Source organism: Panthera onca, chromosome C1 (assembly GCF_046562875.1).
Source record: "Panthera onca isolate mPanOnc1 chromosome C1, mPanOnc1 haplotype 2, whole genome shotgun sequence".
In the NCBI taxonomy this organism is placed as follows: domain Eukaryota; kingdom Metazoa; phylum Chordata; class Mammalia; order Carnivora; family Felidae; genus Panthera; species Panthera onca.
Window position 1 is genome coordinate 126,371,292 of NC_138346.1, and position 18,565 is coordinate 126,389,856.

The 18,565-nt window shown below is 37.4% G+C and overlaps 1 protein-coding gene across 4 annotated transcripts in view; it reads right to left on the reverse strand.

Moving 5' to 3' along the window:
• The window catches only part of RAP1A (RAP1A, member of RAS oncogene family), a 79,008-nt gene that overhangs the window by 14,109 nt on the left and 46,334 nt on the right, over positions 1-18,565 (reverse strand). For 3 of the 4 annotated variants that reach the window (XM_078451560.1, XM_060626615.2, XM_078451561.1), the window contains exons 2-3: positions 6,552-6,635; positions 2,234-2,302 (exon numbers count right to left, since the gene is read on the reverse strand). In XM_078451560.1, the coding sequence (XP_078307686.1) occupies positions 2,234-2,302; positions 6,552-6,608 (126 nt within the window). In that variant the 5' untranslated portion in view covers positions 6,609-6,635. The remainder of the gene's footprint in view (positions 1-2,233; positions 2,303-6,551; positions 6,636-18,565) is intronic. The other variant, XM_060626616.2, reaches the window with a different exon arrangement.

Sequence of the window (18,565 nt, forward strand, 5' to 3'; positions counted from 1 at the left end):
AATTTTTAATCAAGAAGGGATTTAAAAAAGTGTTAAATCTTCAGAACTCTAGGTACAGATCTGTTTGTAGTTACAACGTTAGGCGGCAACTTGTTTGGGGGAAATTTTAGTATTGCAACACTATCTTCTAAACATGTAAGGCCTATTTTAAATTTTTTTTTTTTTAATGTTTTTTATTTATTTTTGGGACAGAGAGAGACAGAGCATGAACGGGGGAGGGGCAGAGAGAGAGGGAGACACAGAATCGGAAACAGGCTCCAGGCTCCGAGCCATCAGCCCAGAGCCTGACGCGGGGCTCGAACTCACGGACCGCGAGATCGTGACCTGGCTGAAGTCGGACGCTTAACCGACTGCGCCACCCAGGCGCCCCCCTAAGGCCTATTTTAAATGCTTCTGTGTCAGATCAGGGGTTGATGAGAAGCACCGCTTGGTGCTACAAACTGTCCTACCACTAAACGGGACTAATGTGGCATAATCAGCATCATCAGTAAATGGGCATGCTCAATGAATAATGAATGAGGTCTGCAGTTTCTCAAGGTATCTAGAACACAAGTTTATTTCCAACTTGCAGATAATGAAACTGCTCTGGCCAGTATGGCTGGATGAGCTTACTTAATTTAACAAAACTTATAACACTATTAAAGGTAAATTCTATAACATCTAACAACTCAATCCTTTCCACTTTGTTGAAAGGTACGTTTAATTCCCTGCCTCCCTCCTTAACATACTTGGGAAATAAAGTTATGAAAATTCCCCACAATTCTAGTCTTAGAATGAAATAAAATAGTATTTTTTGTCAAGACTATTTTTTCTTCCTTTTAAATAATCTTTTATGTTTTAGAACTTGGGCTTTAGGTGCAAAACAAAACTCAGCAGAAAGTACAGTGTTTCCATATACCCTTCTTCTTGCTCCTCACTAGCCTCTCCTACCATCAGCCTCCCACACCAGAGTGGTACATTTGTTAAAATCAATGGACCTACATACAGGCATCATTATCACGCAAAGTCCACAGTTTATGTTATGGTTTTACTCTTGGTGTTGTACATTCTACGGGTTGGGAAAATGTGCAATGACGTGTACCCACCATTACAGTATCATACAGAATCCTGTATCTAATTTTTGCTAAGATGAAATATCTTTAAAAGTTACTATAAAACTAAACAAAAATAAAAACATTCAGTCACTGGATAATTTCAAGCACAAAAGTGATCTAAACTAAAATTAAGTTCACAAAAAAAGAGTTGTCAAAAATACACCTATATTCCTATGCAATTTTGCTACGTTAAAAAAAACCCCGGGGCTCCTGGGTGGATTCGTTGGTTGAACATCTGTCTCCTGATTTTGGCTCAGGTCATGATTTCACAGATCATGGGATTAAACCCAGCACTGGGCTCTGTACTGACATCACAGAGCCTGCTTGGAATTCTCTCTCTCTCTCTGCCCCTCCCCTGCCTGCATGCATGCATTCTCTCTCTCAAAAAAACATTTAAACAAAATAATTAAAGGGGCGCCTGGGTGGCTCAGTTGGTTAAGCGTCCGACTTCAGCTCAGGTCACGATCTCGAGGTCCATGAGTTCGAGCCCCGCACTGGGCTCTGGGCTGATGGCTCAGAGCCTGGAGCCTGCTTCCAATTCTGTGTCTCCCTCTCTCTCTGCCCCTCCCCCATTCATGCTGTCTCTCTCTGTCTCAAAAATAAATAAACGGTAAAATAAATAAATAAATAATAATTAAAAAAAAAAAAAACAAAAAAAAAAAAAACAGGAAAATGTGCACACTAAAGAACACCTTACTCACCAGTAACCAAACACGGAGCTTTCTGTAGCTAAGTAGTATTCTATGAGAAATAGTCTGTCTTGGAGAAACTTTTATTTATTTTTAATTTTTTTTAACGTTTATTCATTTTTGAGGGAGGGAGAAAGAGACAGAGAGTGAGCAGGGAAGGGGCAGAGAGAGAGGGGACACAGAATCCAAAGGAGACTCCAGGCTCTGAGCTGTCAGCACAGTGCCTTACGTGGGGCTCAAACCTACAAACTGCGAGATCATGACCTGAGCCAAAGTCAGACGCTCAACCAACTGAGTCACCCAGGCGCCCCTTGGTGAAATTTTTAAAACCAGATACAGAACATCTGTATCACTTCTCAAAAACTATTTTTAAAAACCAGTTCTGTGGATCAAGTTTTAAAGCCCTAAGGAACTATTTGTAAGCATGCGTATACAAGTTTCACATTTTACCTTTCTGTAGGAATCTTCTATCGTTGGGTCATATTTTTCAACAAAAATTCCCTGAACAAACTGAACTGTCTAGAAAAAAAAAGCAGAGAAAAGTTAAGAACTTAAAAGAAAAATCAACTACTCTTGAATGCTACTTACACCCTTACAAAGTGGCAAAGATTAAATGAAATTATGTGAAAATTCTGGGTAAACATGCAGATGTAAAGTCTCATTATTTTCTAACACAAGGATACATCCACAACCAAGAGGGCACATTATGAAGGGAGGTGTTCATATTAAAAGCCATCAGCAAGGCTGCTGCCAACTCATGTTGTGAAACTATATTAAGTTTCAAAATACAATGAAGATACAAATAAGAAGGACATACCTCCTAATTTATGAAAAAATGAAAATTAACCAGTATTTAAGCTAATATTCCTTCGCATTATCTATGTAACTTTTATCTCATGCCCTTAAAGCAATGAGACAAAAGGGTCTAAATTTTTAAGAACCTTAAAACAGTTTCTCTAATTGTGGGGGAAAGAGAAAAAGAAATTTACAGGCACTGAATTTATTAAATTCACAGTCTCATTCGAATTTCACGTTCTCCCCAGAAGTAGTTATTTTTCCCGTTTGCCAGCTGAGATTCAAATATACAATCTTCCTGATTCCAAAGACTTCCTTTTTTCATTGGAAACACTTCCTGCTCATCTTTTTCAGATTTTCTACTTCTCTAAGATTCCTGTAAACACAGACTTACGAAACGAGGTATTTTATCACGTGGTAAATAAAAAGTACAGAAGATGGCTGTGAAATATTGCCTGGACAGATTTAAAACCGGGTCTGGTATATTGTTGCCTAAAAGCAAGGAAGGGTAAGAATATGGCCTGAGGTCACCTACACTTAATTATGCACTAGTGTAGCTTGAGCTAAACAGATGAACCAAAATACAGTCAACTTCAAACTTCTTTCTTCTAAGCTCTTGTTCTTCAAAAGAGACTCAAGACAGAATTACACATCTTTTACTATTTTTATCAAGGATTTAATCACCTCATCCTCTTAGTACTACATATAATTCAAATATGGAAAACTTCCTAAATCCTTTATTCTAGAACAGAGGTTCTCAAAATAATGGTCTAGAGCAGATGATTAGAAAAAAAGTATCTCATAATACCATGACATACTCTCCTTGTCTCATAAATTTACAGTGGAGTTTTCCCACGGGTATGTAACATATGCTATAGCAAGACACTGGATGCAGAAGCAGGTATGAGAACCCAAGTGCTTTCTATAAGCCATTGTCAGAGACTTGCAAAAATGAGAAACAGTCTCACAGGTTTCGTGTCCTTCTTGTTAAAGCAATCCTTCATCATTGCTCTGAATCTCATCCTCTCAGTTCTCAGGGACAGCTCATTCATCCATACCGACTTCTATTCTATTCCTGTAGTTTTTCTACTGAACCCTCCTCTTCCTTCCTTACCTACTGTCATTTCTGGGTTAAAATAAAAAACGGAGACCAGCCTTGAAAATTCCCTAAGCAGATAATAACCAGTTCGGTCATACAAACAAAGCTTAATTTAGTTTATTTAGCAAAGCTAAATTGACCTAGGGATCATTTCTTGCTTATGCCTCTGGAAATCAAAAGCGAAACTTACAACTGTTTCCCAAGGTGGGTATGAGGTAACCACTAACCAATTTTCAGTCATTGAAGAAAACTCTAACACTATAACCAGTCACTGTGAAGAATAAACAGCCACTGCTTTCTCACACAATAAGCTGCTTTATAACAATATACCCTCAGCCTCATTCAGTGTTCTGGTTTGAAGGTGTCTGGTATGGAAACTGTCTTTCTGGTGTGTGCACAATAAACTAATTACTACTTCTATGATTCATTAATTTTACTTCTGTTATTTCTGAACTTTTGACACCTGTGACAATGATTCCCTTCCTCTCCTGGGCTATTATTTTCCTTTCCACATAAGTTTATTGCCTCCGGCACACAATTTGCTCTACCATCTCCTACCCTGAAATAAATATTCCCCTGAACTCCATGACCCCTCTAGCTTCACTCCCCCACACCCCCGACCCCTTTCCCTGTTCCCTCTCATCATCAAACTTTTTCAACTATCTACAATGGTGATTCTATTTCTTCAGCTCTCATGTACTCTTCAACCCACCTCAGGACGCTTACAGCACCATAACCTTACTGAAGTTGATTTCACGAAGCCCAGCTACCTCCATATTCCTATATCATCTCCTTCCTCTACTAGACTTCTGAGCAGTCAGGTAGAGATCCACTCTTTACATTTAAGTATAACATACACTCTTCTCTGCTAGATCCTTCAATTCTACCTACTCTTTAAAGGTTGAGAGGTACCCAGAGTTCAGTACTGAGCTCTTTCTTTCTCTAGTCTGTCCCTAGACAATCTCATTTATTCCTATCGATTTTTATTTTTGATCATTTATTTTTGAAAAGGTAATTCATGAACATAGGACGAAATACAAAAGACACAAAAGAGTAGGCAGTGGTGACCAACCCTACCTACCTTCCTTTGTTCTCAACTATACAATTCCACTCCCAAGTAACCAGTATGTCATCTGTAAGCTTATTTTACCTCGCAGGGATAGTCTGTGCATTTTATACTATCTTCCCCCTCACCCGTTTTTTTTTTTTTTTTTATAAACACAAACGGTAGTCTACACTGCTTGCTACCTTATTTACCCCTAAATAATACATCTTGCATATCACTACCTATCAGTATATACAGACCCGTTGCGTTCTTTTTAATAGCTCTGTATTATTCTACTCAAAACATTAGTATTAAAAGCTTATTTAACCAGCCCATACTGGTAGGCATTTAGGTGGTTTCCAAACTCTTACCACGATAAAGAATGTTACTGTGGACATCCTTGACCATGCTATTTTGTACATATGAACTTATATGTGAAATCTAAAGAGACTTGCTGAATTGAAAGTTCTACGCATTTAAATTAGATATCCTCATTCACCTCAGAGGTACTAATTTACATTGCTAAGAGTAACATAATTCTCATGAAATTAAATACTGTTGATATATTCATGGCACCCCAAATCCTATCACAAGTCTCTCTTTTAAGCTATTATCTTGAGGACCCAATTTCTTATGTGATGTATTTACTTTAGCATCTCACATATCAAATGTGACATGACTCCTGATTTTCACGCTCAGATCTGCTCATTCTCCAGTGTTTCCCTTCTACTTAACGGATCCATCCATAAAATTAGTAGCTCAACTGGAACTCTGGAAGTCATCCTCAACAGCTCCTTCTCTCCTAGTCCTCACATCAAACCAGCACTAAGTTATTTAATTCTCAAAACATCTACTTTTCTCTTCTTCACTGCCATGGCCCCAATGTAAGCTCCCACAAACATTAATCTGGGGTTTGGCATTAACTCCCAACTGGTCTCCTTGTGTCCACTCGGCCTCTCTTCTAAGTCACTCCACACATAGCAAAGTACTCTCTTTAAAACATATATCCAATTCTGTCAATAACCCCTTCCCTCTCGTCCAAAAAAATAAAACTAACTTTCAATGGTTTCTCACTGTCATTAGGAATAAGTTTCAAGCTCTTACATGGTCTTCAAGTCATGGTCTGGCCCCTGCTTCTCACCTCATTTCCCTCTACTTTCCTTCCAGTTCACTCCTGCCTCAGCAATTATGACCTTAGTTATTCAAATGCTAATTTAAGTTCATTTGTCATGGGGTCTCTCTTAACAGTCTGTACTTTTCTTTCAAAGTATCTCTCACAATTATAATAAGGTAGTTCTTTGTTTAATTGTGTATTTCTTATGTCTCCTCCACTATATGATAAGCTCTGAGGGATTGTGACTGTTTTTGTTCACTGTTGTAACCCTGGCATCTGACATCATATAAGCTCAATACTTAATAAATACAGCATGTATACAAAAAATACCCTTTGTTTCACTTAAGTCTGGGCTGAGGGTTAGGTAGGTAGGACTTATTCCACTGGTATCTGAAATAATTAGTCTCCCCTACTGGAATGTAAGTTCCTTAAAAAATGAGAATGATCTTATTCCTCTTTGAATCCCACTCACTAGTGCTCGGCATATGGTAGGTAGTCAATAAATACTGGGTAAGTGAAAGAATGAGTGAGCCACTAGTTTACAACTACACATCTGTGGTTGCTGAATGAATCCCCGGCCCCTATGAGACAGATACTAGGCATATAAAAAATACTGTCACCTTTTCTCATTAGTGACTAAAAGTTTTAAGGCAAGCAAATATCAATGTTCTTCCTATACTATGCTAATTAAGTTAGAGTTAGGTGGCTAACTTACCAGAGCAGACTTCCCCACGCCTCCTGAACCAAGGACCACTAGCTTGTACTCACGCATGATGTGGTCTGTTTAAATACTGACAATCTGGAAAAAAGAAAAAAACCACAAAGATCAATAAACATGCTAAGAATAGCCTAAGAATGTACAAATGTTACATGAAATAATATGGTATTTTGGATTTTGTTTGCTTTTTCCCTTAAGGTCATCAGGCGGAAGACAGGCTACATAGCAAAACCATGAAGATTCTAACCTAAGTTTGTAATGACTACTACCAGGCATTTTAATTCATTAAAGATCATCTTTGACTAGGCACAAGTCATTCGAGTCTGTTCATGTTACTTCCAAGAGTGATCAGAAAATAAGGTGATTAAAACTAGTAGTTGTCTTATAATTACAATCATGAACCCAATTCTTTACAAAGCTACTGTTTAAATGGCGTAACATACTTTTTTGAAAAGTTCACTCATGAGCTTTAATGTATATGCTATTTAATTTGCTTAAAATATACAGTGATTCATATACTATTTTGTTCATTATTCTATTACAGCTGAACCATGTAAAATGTTACCTTGAAAATACTTAGGATATGAAAGAGTATTGTTGATGAAATTGTTAAAATTTTATAGGTAGGTATTAGCAATATACTCCATAAGACACAAATTGCTAGAAAAAAAAGAAAAGAAATACAAACTTTTTTTTATCTCCAGTTATGCTAAAAGGTAAAAGGGCAGGAAAGAATTTCCAATGGCCATGATGGAGTAAGTATCAATGGACTTTCCATCCCCTTGTCAACAGCTAAAACAACAGACAAAATACATGAAACAACTGTTTTTTGGATGTTTGACAATAAGCAGTATAGGACTGTGATTTCTAAGAGATGGGACAAGATAAAGTAAGACCTACATCTGTCTTGGCTTTCTGCTTGAAGGCACTTTTCAGACTGTGGTACAGGGAGGAAGAACCAAGCAGAGACCAGAAAGTATATCAAAAAGAGGGAGACAGGTACAGAAAATTCTAGGAATCTGCAAAGGGCTTCACTTGAGTCTCTGGCCAAACACTAATCACAGCATGCAGGATGAAACTCCATGAGGTAAAGGCAAAGAATAAACAGGGATTTAAAAGCTGAACCACAGTGCTAAGAAAGACTGAAGTTCTGATCAGAAAAGTTCTCCCATGGGGTGCCTGGGTGGCTTAGTCAGTTAAGCAACTGACTTCAGCTCAGGTCATGATCTCACTGTCTGTGAGTTCAAGCCCCACGTCGGGCTCTGTGCTGACAGCTCAGAGCCTGGACCCTGCTTCAGATTCTGTGTCTCCCTCTCTCTCTCTGCCCCTCCCCTGCTCGTGCTCTCTCAAAAATAAATAAAACTTGAAAAAAATTTTGTTTTTAAAGTTCTCCTTGTTGAAAAACAGGCAATTCACTTGAAATCCCAGAAGATTTGTAGACTTCTTGAGAAGCTATGCAAGACAATAGAAAATGGAGTATCTTTAAAATGCTTAAAGAGGGGCGCCTGGGTGGCTCAGTCGGTTAGGCAGCCGACTTTGGCTCAGGTCATGATCTCGCGGTCTGTGAGTTCGAGCCCGGCGTCGGGCTCTGTGCTGACAGCTCAGAGTCTGGAGCCTGTTTCAGATTCTGTGTCTCCCTCTCTCTGACCCTTCCCCATTCATGCTCTGTCTCTCTCTGTCTCAAAAATAAATAAACGTTTAAAAAAAAAAAATTAAAAAAAATAAAAATAAAAATAAAATGCTTAAAGAAAAAATGGTCAACCCAGAATGCTAAATACAATGAATCTATTCTTCCAAAATGAAAGTGAAATAAAGCTTTTTTTTTTTTTTCAAATAGATAGACAGGAAGGAAGGAAGGAAAGAAGGATGGAAAGAAAGGAGGATGGGAGGGAGGGAGACAAAGTAAACAAAAGAAGTAAAGAAAGAGGAAAAGCGAGGGGAAAATGTTCACCAGTACACACTTATAAAAAGCAAAGGAAGTTCTTCAGGTGGAAGAAAATGATAACAGATGGAAGATTGGATCTAAATAAAGGAATGAAGATTACTAAAGGAATAAAAAGTACCAGAAATGGTGAGAGTAAATCTACAAGACTTTTTCGACCACTTAAAGCAAAACTAGTAACAATGTACTACAAGGTTTTGCAACACATATGGAAGTAAAAAGTATTAACAATAATAGCACAAAAAGGGAAGGGGACTGGAAGTATATTGTTCAAGGTTCTTACAGTGTATGTGGAGTAGTATAATACTATTTGAAGATAAACTGTCATATGTTAAAAGATGCATACTCTAAAACCTAGAGCAGCCAGGGTGGGGTGGGGGGTGGGGTTCTGATTCATTCAAAAAACAGCAGAAAAGAATACAAACAAGCAAAAAGAACAAAGATGAGACAAATATAAAACCTACAGAACAATACAATTAAAAGGTAACCGCATAAATGTAAATCATCTATTCCAATATTCCAACATTCCAATTCAAAGTCAAGAAAGCAAGACCTAACCATATGTTATCTTCAAGAAAGAAACTTTAGGGGCACCTGGGTGGCTCAGTGGGTTAAGCACCTGACTCTTGATTTTTGTTCAGGTCATGATCTCATGGTTTATAAGATAGGCCACTCGCGGGTATGTGGAGACTCTTGGGATTCTCTCTCTCTCTGCCTCCCTCTGCCCCTGGCCTATGTATGCACTTTCTAACAATCAATCAATCAATCAATCAATATTTTAAAAAAGAAACTTTAAAGATACACGGAAAGTTAAAAGTAATATTTATTGGTGACAAAGTCACAGTTGCTGCTGATATTACTACTGTGGTTTGCTGCCTGCATTCAAAATAGAAACAAATATTAAATTTAATTTCAGAAGTTATGAAAAATAAAGATTTTTTTTCCTATGCAAATGTTGGAGGCCCTAGATTATAAATCCTTATCTACTCTAAACAGCATTTTTGGTTACTCTAATCAAACTTACACTTTTTTGTTTCACATCTTCTTTATACACTTTTACTTTATTAAGAGCTTTCATTTATATGGATTCTCAGGAATAGATGTTAGATTTTTTCAAATATTTCTTCTGCACCTATTGGTATTATACAGTTTTTCTTTTTCTTCTACTGATACATCTGCTCTTTCCACTTCTATTCAACACTGTTCTAAGCTACAAATAGCAGGGTCTAGACTATGGAAAAGGAATAAAGAAAATTGTCTTTATTCACAGATAACATGATCCTGTGCAGAATATACAAAAAAGCTACCAGACTAATAAGTGAATGTAGCAAGATTTCAGGATAAAAGGTTGAGACAAAAAATAATAACTATCATATGTCTACATACAGGCAAAGAATTGAAAAATGTAATTTTAAAAATACCATCTAAAATAGCATCCAATAAGACATAAAACACTCAAGAGATGAATTTAACAGAATACGTGTAAGGCTTATACACTGAAACTACAAAACATGGCTCAGAGAAATTAAGGACATAGTAATCAGAGAGACATGCCATATTATATTAAGATGTGTCCATATTACTATTAACATGTCAATTCTCTCCAAGTTGGATCTACAGATTCAGTGCAAGCACAATCAGCAGGTTTCTTTTTTGTAAAAATTGGTAAGATGACTATAACCTTTTTTTTTGAAAATGTTAACAGAACAGTTAACAGAGATGGAGAAGAAAAAAAAGTCTTACACTACCTGATTTTAAGACATAATCCAAAACTACAGTAATAAAGATACTGTTATATTGGCATAAGACAACCAGATCAATGGCACTAAATTAAACCCAGACATAAAACTGGATATACATATTCTGTTCATTTTTGATAAAGGGACTGTAGTACTCATCCTTCAAGATACCCCCCCCCCCCCACACACACACAATGATCCTGGCCTCTTGGTATTCATAACTAGAACTGTTCCCTCTCAGTATTCATATCCTTTTGTGTAGTTTCCTCCTAAGACTGGTTTTCCAACCAAGAGAATATGGCAGAAGTGACCATATATGATTTCTAAGATTAGCTCCTCATCCATCAACAAGATGGATGAATCTTAAAAACACCCTCAACAAGGGGACCTGGGTGGCTCAGTCGGTTAAGTGTCCAACTTCAGCTCAGGTCATGCTCTCATAGTTCGAGTCCCGCATGGTGCTCTCTGCTGTCAGCATGGAGCCCACTTCTGATCCTCTGTCCCCATCTCTCTCTGCCCTTCCCTGGCTTGTGCTCTCTCCCGAGCATGTGCTCAAAAACAAATAAACATTAAAAAAATAAAATACACAATCGGCAAAATACACAAAAGGCACTGCAGCTTGTACCATGGTCTCTGGGATCATTCTCTCCAAGGTAAGCCATTCACCAAGTCATGAGGACACTTAACTAGCCCTGCAGAGAGGCCCAACTGGAGAGGAACTGAGGACCCCTACCAACAGCTAGCACAATTTACCAAACATGTGAGTGAGCCACCTTCAGAAGTATATCTTACAGTTTTAGTCAAGTCTTACTTATTAATTCAGAGGATTGCAGTCTCATGATACTATGAATCAGAACCTTACAGTCAAGCCACTCTGAAACACCTTAGATCCACAGAAACTAAGATAATAAATGATTATTGTTGGTTTAATCCCAGTAAGATCTGTGTTAAACTGTTACACAGGAATAGATCACTTAATATAGGGGCAAAAGTAATTCAGTATGTAAGAGATAGTCTTTTGAGTAAGTTAAGTCAGAAAAATATGAATGTCAACTCTTACCTTTGTTCATAATTGCCCAAATCTAGAAACAACCGAAATATCCATCAAGAAGTGAATGGATAAATTATGGTATATCCAATCAATGGAATACTACTACTATTCAGTAATAAAAAGATTCAACAAGATGGATATGAATCTTTTTTTTTTTAATGTTTATTTATTTTTGAGAGACAGACAGAGAGACAGAGCACGAGGGGGTAGGAGTGCAGAGAGACAGGGAGACACACAGAATCCGAAGCAGACTCCAGGCTCTGAGGTATCAGCACAGAGCCTGACGTGGGGCTCGAACTTACACACCATGAGATCATGACCTGAGCCAAAGTCAGATGCCCAACCAACTGAGCCACCCAGGTGCCCCTGGATATGAATCTTTAAAACACACCCAGCAACATACACAAAAGAGTGACTACTGTATGATTCCACTTATATAAAATTCCAGAAAAGACAAAACTAAGTTATAGTGCCAAAAAATTACCTGGGGACAGCGGTGGTAGGGCAGGGGTGATGACTATGAAGGAGCATAAGGGAACTTTTCTGGGTGATAGAAATGATCTCTACCTTGATTACAGTGGTGGTTACCTAGGTGTTTCCATTTATCAAATCTTATTTAAAATAGGTACATTTTAGGAGCCCTCATGCACTATCAGGTGGGAATCCAAACTAGTGCAGCCACTGTGGAAAACGGAGAATTAGCACGTGATTCAGTAATTCCATTACTGGCTATTTGCCCAAAGGACACGAAAACACTAATTCAAAAAGAATTATGCACCCTTATGTTTACTGCAGCATTATTTATACTAACCAAATTATGGAAGCAACTGTAGTGTTAATTGATAGATGAATGAATAAAAAAGGTGTGGTATATATGTGTACAATGGAATATTACTCAGCCATAAAAAATAAAATCTTGCCATTTGCAACAATATGAACGGATCTAGAGGGTATAATCTAAGTGAAATAAGTCAAAGAGAAATACCATATGACTTCACTTATATATGGAATTTAAGAAATAAAATGAACAAAAAAAAAAAAACCCAAAAAACCCAGACTCTTAAATATAGACAACTGATGGTTTACCAGAGAGGAGATGGGTGGGGAGGGGTAACACTTATGATAAGCACAGAGTAATATACAGAATTGTGGAATCACTATATTATACACCTGAAACTAACAGAACACTGAATGTTATACTGGAATTAAAATTAAAAGATACAATTTAAAAAATTTAAAAAGAAAAAAATTAAAAAAAAATTTTTTAATGCTTATTTATTTTTTGAGAGAGAGATTGACAGAGTGTGAGCAGGGGAGGGGCAGAGAGAGAGAGGAAGACACAGAATCTGAAGCAGGCTCGAGGCTCTAAGCCATCAGCACAGAGCCCGACACGGGGCTTGAACCCACGAAATGTGAGATCATGACCTGAGCCAAAGTCGGAGCTCAACCAACTGAGCCACCCAGGTGCCCCGAAAAAAACCATTTTATTACATGTAAATTATAGCTCAATAGAATTAATTTAAGAAAATCCAATGAGGAAAAAAGGAATATTTCTCAGAATGCCAGTTACATACATAGTTTTATAAACAATGTGTTTCCCAATGTGATAGTATTAAGAAGTGGGGCTTTTGGGAGGTAATTAGGATTAGATGAGGTCATAAGGGCATAGCCCTCACAACTGGATTAGTGTCCTTATGAGTCCCACGAGTTTGCTTCTCTTTGTCTCCACCAAGTGAAGATACAGACAGCCATCTGAAAGTTAGGAAACAGGTCCTCAGACACCTGATCTCTCAGTGCCTTGCTTGGTCTTGGACTTCCAAGCCTCCAGAACTATGAGAAATAAATTTCTGGTTTAAGCCACCCAGTCCAAGGCAATTGGTTCCAGCAGCCCTTACTGACCAAGAAACACAGTAAGGATAAATTATAGTAGACTATGCGACAGACATGGTGGCAGTTAGGATTGTTGTTCTGAACCAACAAACATTTACAAAGTATTTCCCAGGTAGGTACCAGTTCTATACCAGGTGCCAGGGACACAAAATGTTTCCCATCCTCAAGGAACTTGTGGAGGAGAAAAAATAAATAACTGCAATATCATGTGAACAACGTTATTACACAGTGGAGATTAAAGGGTGGGGGAAGGATGGAGGAACAGAGGAGAGAGCAGGATAGTTTTTCAGTGGAGGTTACATAAGAACTTAGTGAAAAACTGAATAGGAATGTTCCAGGTAAGTAGGGAAGGGCATTCTAAGCAGAGGAAACAGCTTGAGCAAACACTCTAAATCACTAAATACACAAGATCCAGGGAATACCACACAGCTGGGTGTGGCCAAAACACAGGGTTTTAAATCAAGCTACAGAAAACGGAGCAGGGTATAGAGCCTGAGTTATGCTTGCAAAGGCACTTACCATGAAAGTGTCTACAATTTATCTAGTAAGCAATGGGGAGAAAACAGCAACCTGTTTTGTTTTTTAAGTAATTCAGTCAGATATATAGTCTGGAAAGATAAGTGATAACAGTATATAAAATGGACTGAAAGAACCAGAGGCAGGGAGAATAGTCAGGAAGCTACTGAAATAGCTCAGGTGGGAAATGATACACGTTTGCACAGCAGCACTAGGGCTGAAAAGCAGACTACAGTTTTCCGAAGGTGAAACTGACAGGCCTCCATAGCTGGTTAGAGGTCATTATTTAGGGGAATGAAGAGGAATCATGGATAACTCCTAGAGATCTAGGTCTGGACAAATTGGGTGGCTAAAAGGAGTTTTAAAAAGTTAATATTCCTGCCCAAAATTAAGTTTGAGATTTCTATGAGAAAAGCAGGTAGAGACATATGATAGTTAAAAATCCAAGTCCGAAAGCTCAGTAGTAACCAAAGGGTTAGAGGGTACAGATTTCGGAATTGTTTTAAGAAATGTTAGTAGTTGAAATCACAGCAGATGAAATCAACCAAGGAGAATTTATTCAGTGAAAACAGAAGAAAGCTAAAGAATTGAGACCTGAGAAAGGACCACATCTATGTAGATGGACAGGAACTTGAGGAAAATGTGATTCAGGAGTGGTTTGTGCTGAACACTAATCATCCTATACCTCTATCCTACCCTCTACTTTTAACCTTGACTATTAAACACAAGAGCATATATTCATGCAAACAAATCTACATTAACTGCAACTCCCTTCTCAGGCCCCTGGTGATTCTTAGCTGGGGACTGCTGTCAAAGATGTAAATGTATCATCTCTAATCCAAAAATGTGGATCTTTCAAGAGGGAATCCTAATATAGCAAGACTAATTTATAGTCCCCAAATTGCCTCCTAGGTCCACAGAATTTGAGGAAAGCGCTCAGACATGGCCAAATTATTTTGGGTATTCTGCAACAACAAAATATTTGGCCCCTATTCCTCTACCCAAGCGGTAAGATATTCAAGTCGCAAAGCCATTTTTCAAAAATACTCCATGTACAGAAAATTTTCTTTATACCTAACAAATACCATGGGTCATGAATGTATACAATATGCACACATGCAAATACAAAAATAATACAGCTCAGATAACACACACACACTCACACACACACACACACACACACACACACAAATACCCAATAAGGAATAATGTGGATTAATATTTTCTTTTGAAAGGGGGTTAGTTCTAACTCATTACTGCCAAGTTAGAAAACCACTATGTTCTTCCAAGCAAATCCCATGCCTTTTTATGGAAATCTCTTGTGCCCTGCACTCCCAACACAGCACCAGAAAATTTCTCACTCTGGTTAAGATTCACTGACGAATAAGGAGCACAAGAATAAACACTACGCTATGTTTAAATTTTAAGTCAATCTTGAGTTCCTAACATTATAGTCCAAGCTATAATGTAACAATTTTTCCATTCTTCCTTCAGCAAAACTACCTCTAAGTTTCACAAAATAACATAATTTGACTGTCTTTGTGACACAAATCAATCCCAATTTTGTTGTTTCAGTTTTTAAATATATAAACTAATTAATTATAAGATGAAATAGTTTCTTCTATATACAACCGAACCTACAAAACAAAATTCACTTAAGGAAATTTGGTTGTGATGAGAAATTTTGAAGAAAACAATTTTTACCTTAAGGAACAAGTAGATATATTATTGATTATATTTAAATATTTACAGAAGCCATGAATATCTTAAAACTGACAACTGACCACACAAAGGGGTCGGGGGGGGGGGGGGTAGTGAATAAATATGGAAATCATGGTAAGATTTAATCTTCTAAAATAAAAAACAATGTTCTTCATAGTACATCATAATGGAAATTCAACTTTTTTTGTAACATAAAATCACATTATTATCTCAATGCAAGAATCTCTTCCTTGATACTTTCTCCTCTTGTTGTTCTCAAGATTAGCACTCTGGGGGTAGGATATAGGGATAAAGTGATAAGACGTCACATACTTGTAAATGAAGTTTATAAATTAGTCTTCACAGTCTAAAACCAGGTACATATCCCCAGTAGCACTCCTACCCCTTCCTACAATGAAAGGAGATAAGCTCTTATAAATAGACTAAGAGGTCATAAGGATTCTCAAGATGAGCAGACAATTATAGATGAGGCAAACATTCTGACAGAGGCATCACCGTCACAAGAACATCACAAGAATTCCACAATCACAAGAACAAAAACCAAAGAAAACAGAGTTAAGAGGATCTATAAAACACTGTGAAATAAATGAAATATCCCTAAAGAAACTCCTGAGATTATCAAGTCTATGCAAAAGATACACTTGGAGATTTAGGAAATAAAATATATGATCATCAAAAAAAAAAAAAAAAATCAGTAGACAGGCTGAAGAGAAAAATGGATGTAGTTGAAAAGCAAGTCAGTGAACCAACATACTGAACCTACCCAAAGAGCGCAGCACAAAATGACGGAGAGATGGAATGTATGAAAGAAAGAGGTAAGAAAGATAAATCTCAAAGTTCTACCAGCTACATCTGACAGGAAGTCCAGAAACAGAAGAACTGAAGAAATAACAGAAAGACATTTCCAGAAGTAAATTAAGAAAATCAGAAATCTTCAGATTTAAAGTGCTCAATGAATGCCAAAAATTGTAATTTTAACAATAAAAGATCCAAAACTGAACATATAGTAGTTGAAAATTCAAGTCACTGAAAGTGAAGACAAAATCCTAAAAAGCTTCTAAAGAGGAAAAATGGATTCCCCTCCCTTTGAATATGGGCAGCTTTACTAAACAAAATATAGCAAAAGTGTTATCTGACTTCTGATGCTAGAAAGGGTGGCCAGAACAGAGCCTCCTCCTGGATCTCTCTTTTGGGAGCCAGGCATGGGTCCAGAGCTGTCAGGCTGCCCTGAAGCCACCACTTTGGAGAGACCACAGAGACAGACTTGCCTGAACAGCCCTCCTATTTCAGTGCCCCTAGACCTGTAAATATAGAAGACTTTCAGACGATCCCGGACAGCCACCTTCTGACTGCAAGACCTTAAGAAACCTTAGGCCAGATCCACCCAGCTGAGCCACTCCCTAATTCCATAAATATTCAATAGGGAAAAAATGAAAATTAAAACATAAGGCAAAATATATAAAGTAAAAGTTGACACAACTAAAGGAAAACTAGAGAAATACACAATCATGATTAGATTTTAATATGACTCTCAGCAACTGATAGAAAAGTATAAAAACGGTAATGATATACATATAAGATTTGACCAAATGATGAATCAACTTAACCCAATAGTTATATATAGAACACCACACCCAACAACTGCAAATGACACATTTTTTTTTTCAAGTGCACATAGATCATTTACTAGTAAGGCCATGCTGGTCTCAACTAATTTCAAAGAACTGAAATCACACAGAGTATATATACTAACCACAATGGAATTAAACTAGAAATCAATATAAAACTATAACTACGTAATATCAGAATGTTTGTAAGTTAAACAACCCAATTCTAAATACACAGGTCAAAGAAGAAATCAAAATGGAAAGTAAGCAATTAGAACTAAGCGACAAAAAATATATATCAAAACTTATTTGTTGGAGGTATGCCAACAAAACAAGGAAAATGATTCAGGAAATCAAAAGGCGTAAGAACAAGAAATCATGGCAAACAAATCAGTAAAAATTGTGGTTAGAAGTCTAATGATCACTGTAAAATATGTTTAAAAACCTGGAAATAAAACTTCGTGATTATCTCCACACTTTGGTTTGAGAGGAATTAGTAGGGAAAAGTGAAGGCATGTTGAAGTTTTTCTCTTGATTGGGAAAATAAAAGATTCTCTCTCTCTCTCTCCAGATTGAAAAAATATAAATCTAAATGTGAAAAATGTAATGTTAACAACTACATTATACATAATTTAAGAATCACTAGAGGAAAAATAGACAAAGACTTGACCAATTCAACCAGAGTTAGAAAATGAAAAATAAACAACTGGAACAAAACGTAAACAAAAGATAGTAAGAGTAAGACAAAATAGATCAGTAGTCCTAATAAAAAGAAGTCTTCCTAAATCCTAGTCTGTAAACCACAAATGATAAAAGCTTATTTTATGAAGTCTAAGATGACACATGTAAGGCTTGGAAAACAATAAACGTAACTTCCATGCAGCAAATCTTACATGTTGTATGAATAGCTGGTTTTGTCCTTTGTTTTTAAGTTTATTTAATTATTCTGAGAGAGAGAAACACAAGAGCACAAGAACGGGAGAGACAAAAGGGGGAGAGGGGAAGAGGGAGAGAGGGAGAATCCCAAGCAAGTCCCACACTGTCAGCGCAGAGCCCGAAGTGGAGGCTTGATCTCACAACTGTGAGATCATGACCTGAGCTGAAATCAAGAATTGGACATTTAAGGGCTGAGGCCACCCAGGCACCCCTTGCGCCTTTTTTTTCTTTTTAAATGTTTATTTTTGAGACAGAGTAAGTAGGGGAGAGCCAGAGAGAGGGAGACAGAGAATCCAAAATAGGCTCTGTGAGGTCAGCGCAGAGCCTAACATGGGGCCTGAACTCACAAACCATGAGATCGTGATCTGAGCTGAAATCAAGAGTTGGATGCTTAACTGACTGAGCTACCCAGCTACCCCACCTTTTCTTGTTTTACATACTGTGAAGTGAGTATGTAACAATAGAATGCCTGAAATATAGGGTTTCGTCTGTGGCAACTCACTCTACAAACATCTCTAGATAAGGTCATCTAAGCCCTTTGAACTCTACCTTCACAAAACAGTCCATTCCATTTCTGGGTAATCTAACTGTTAGAATGTTCTTTACAC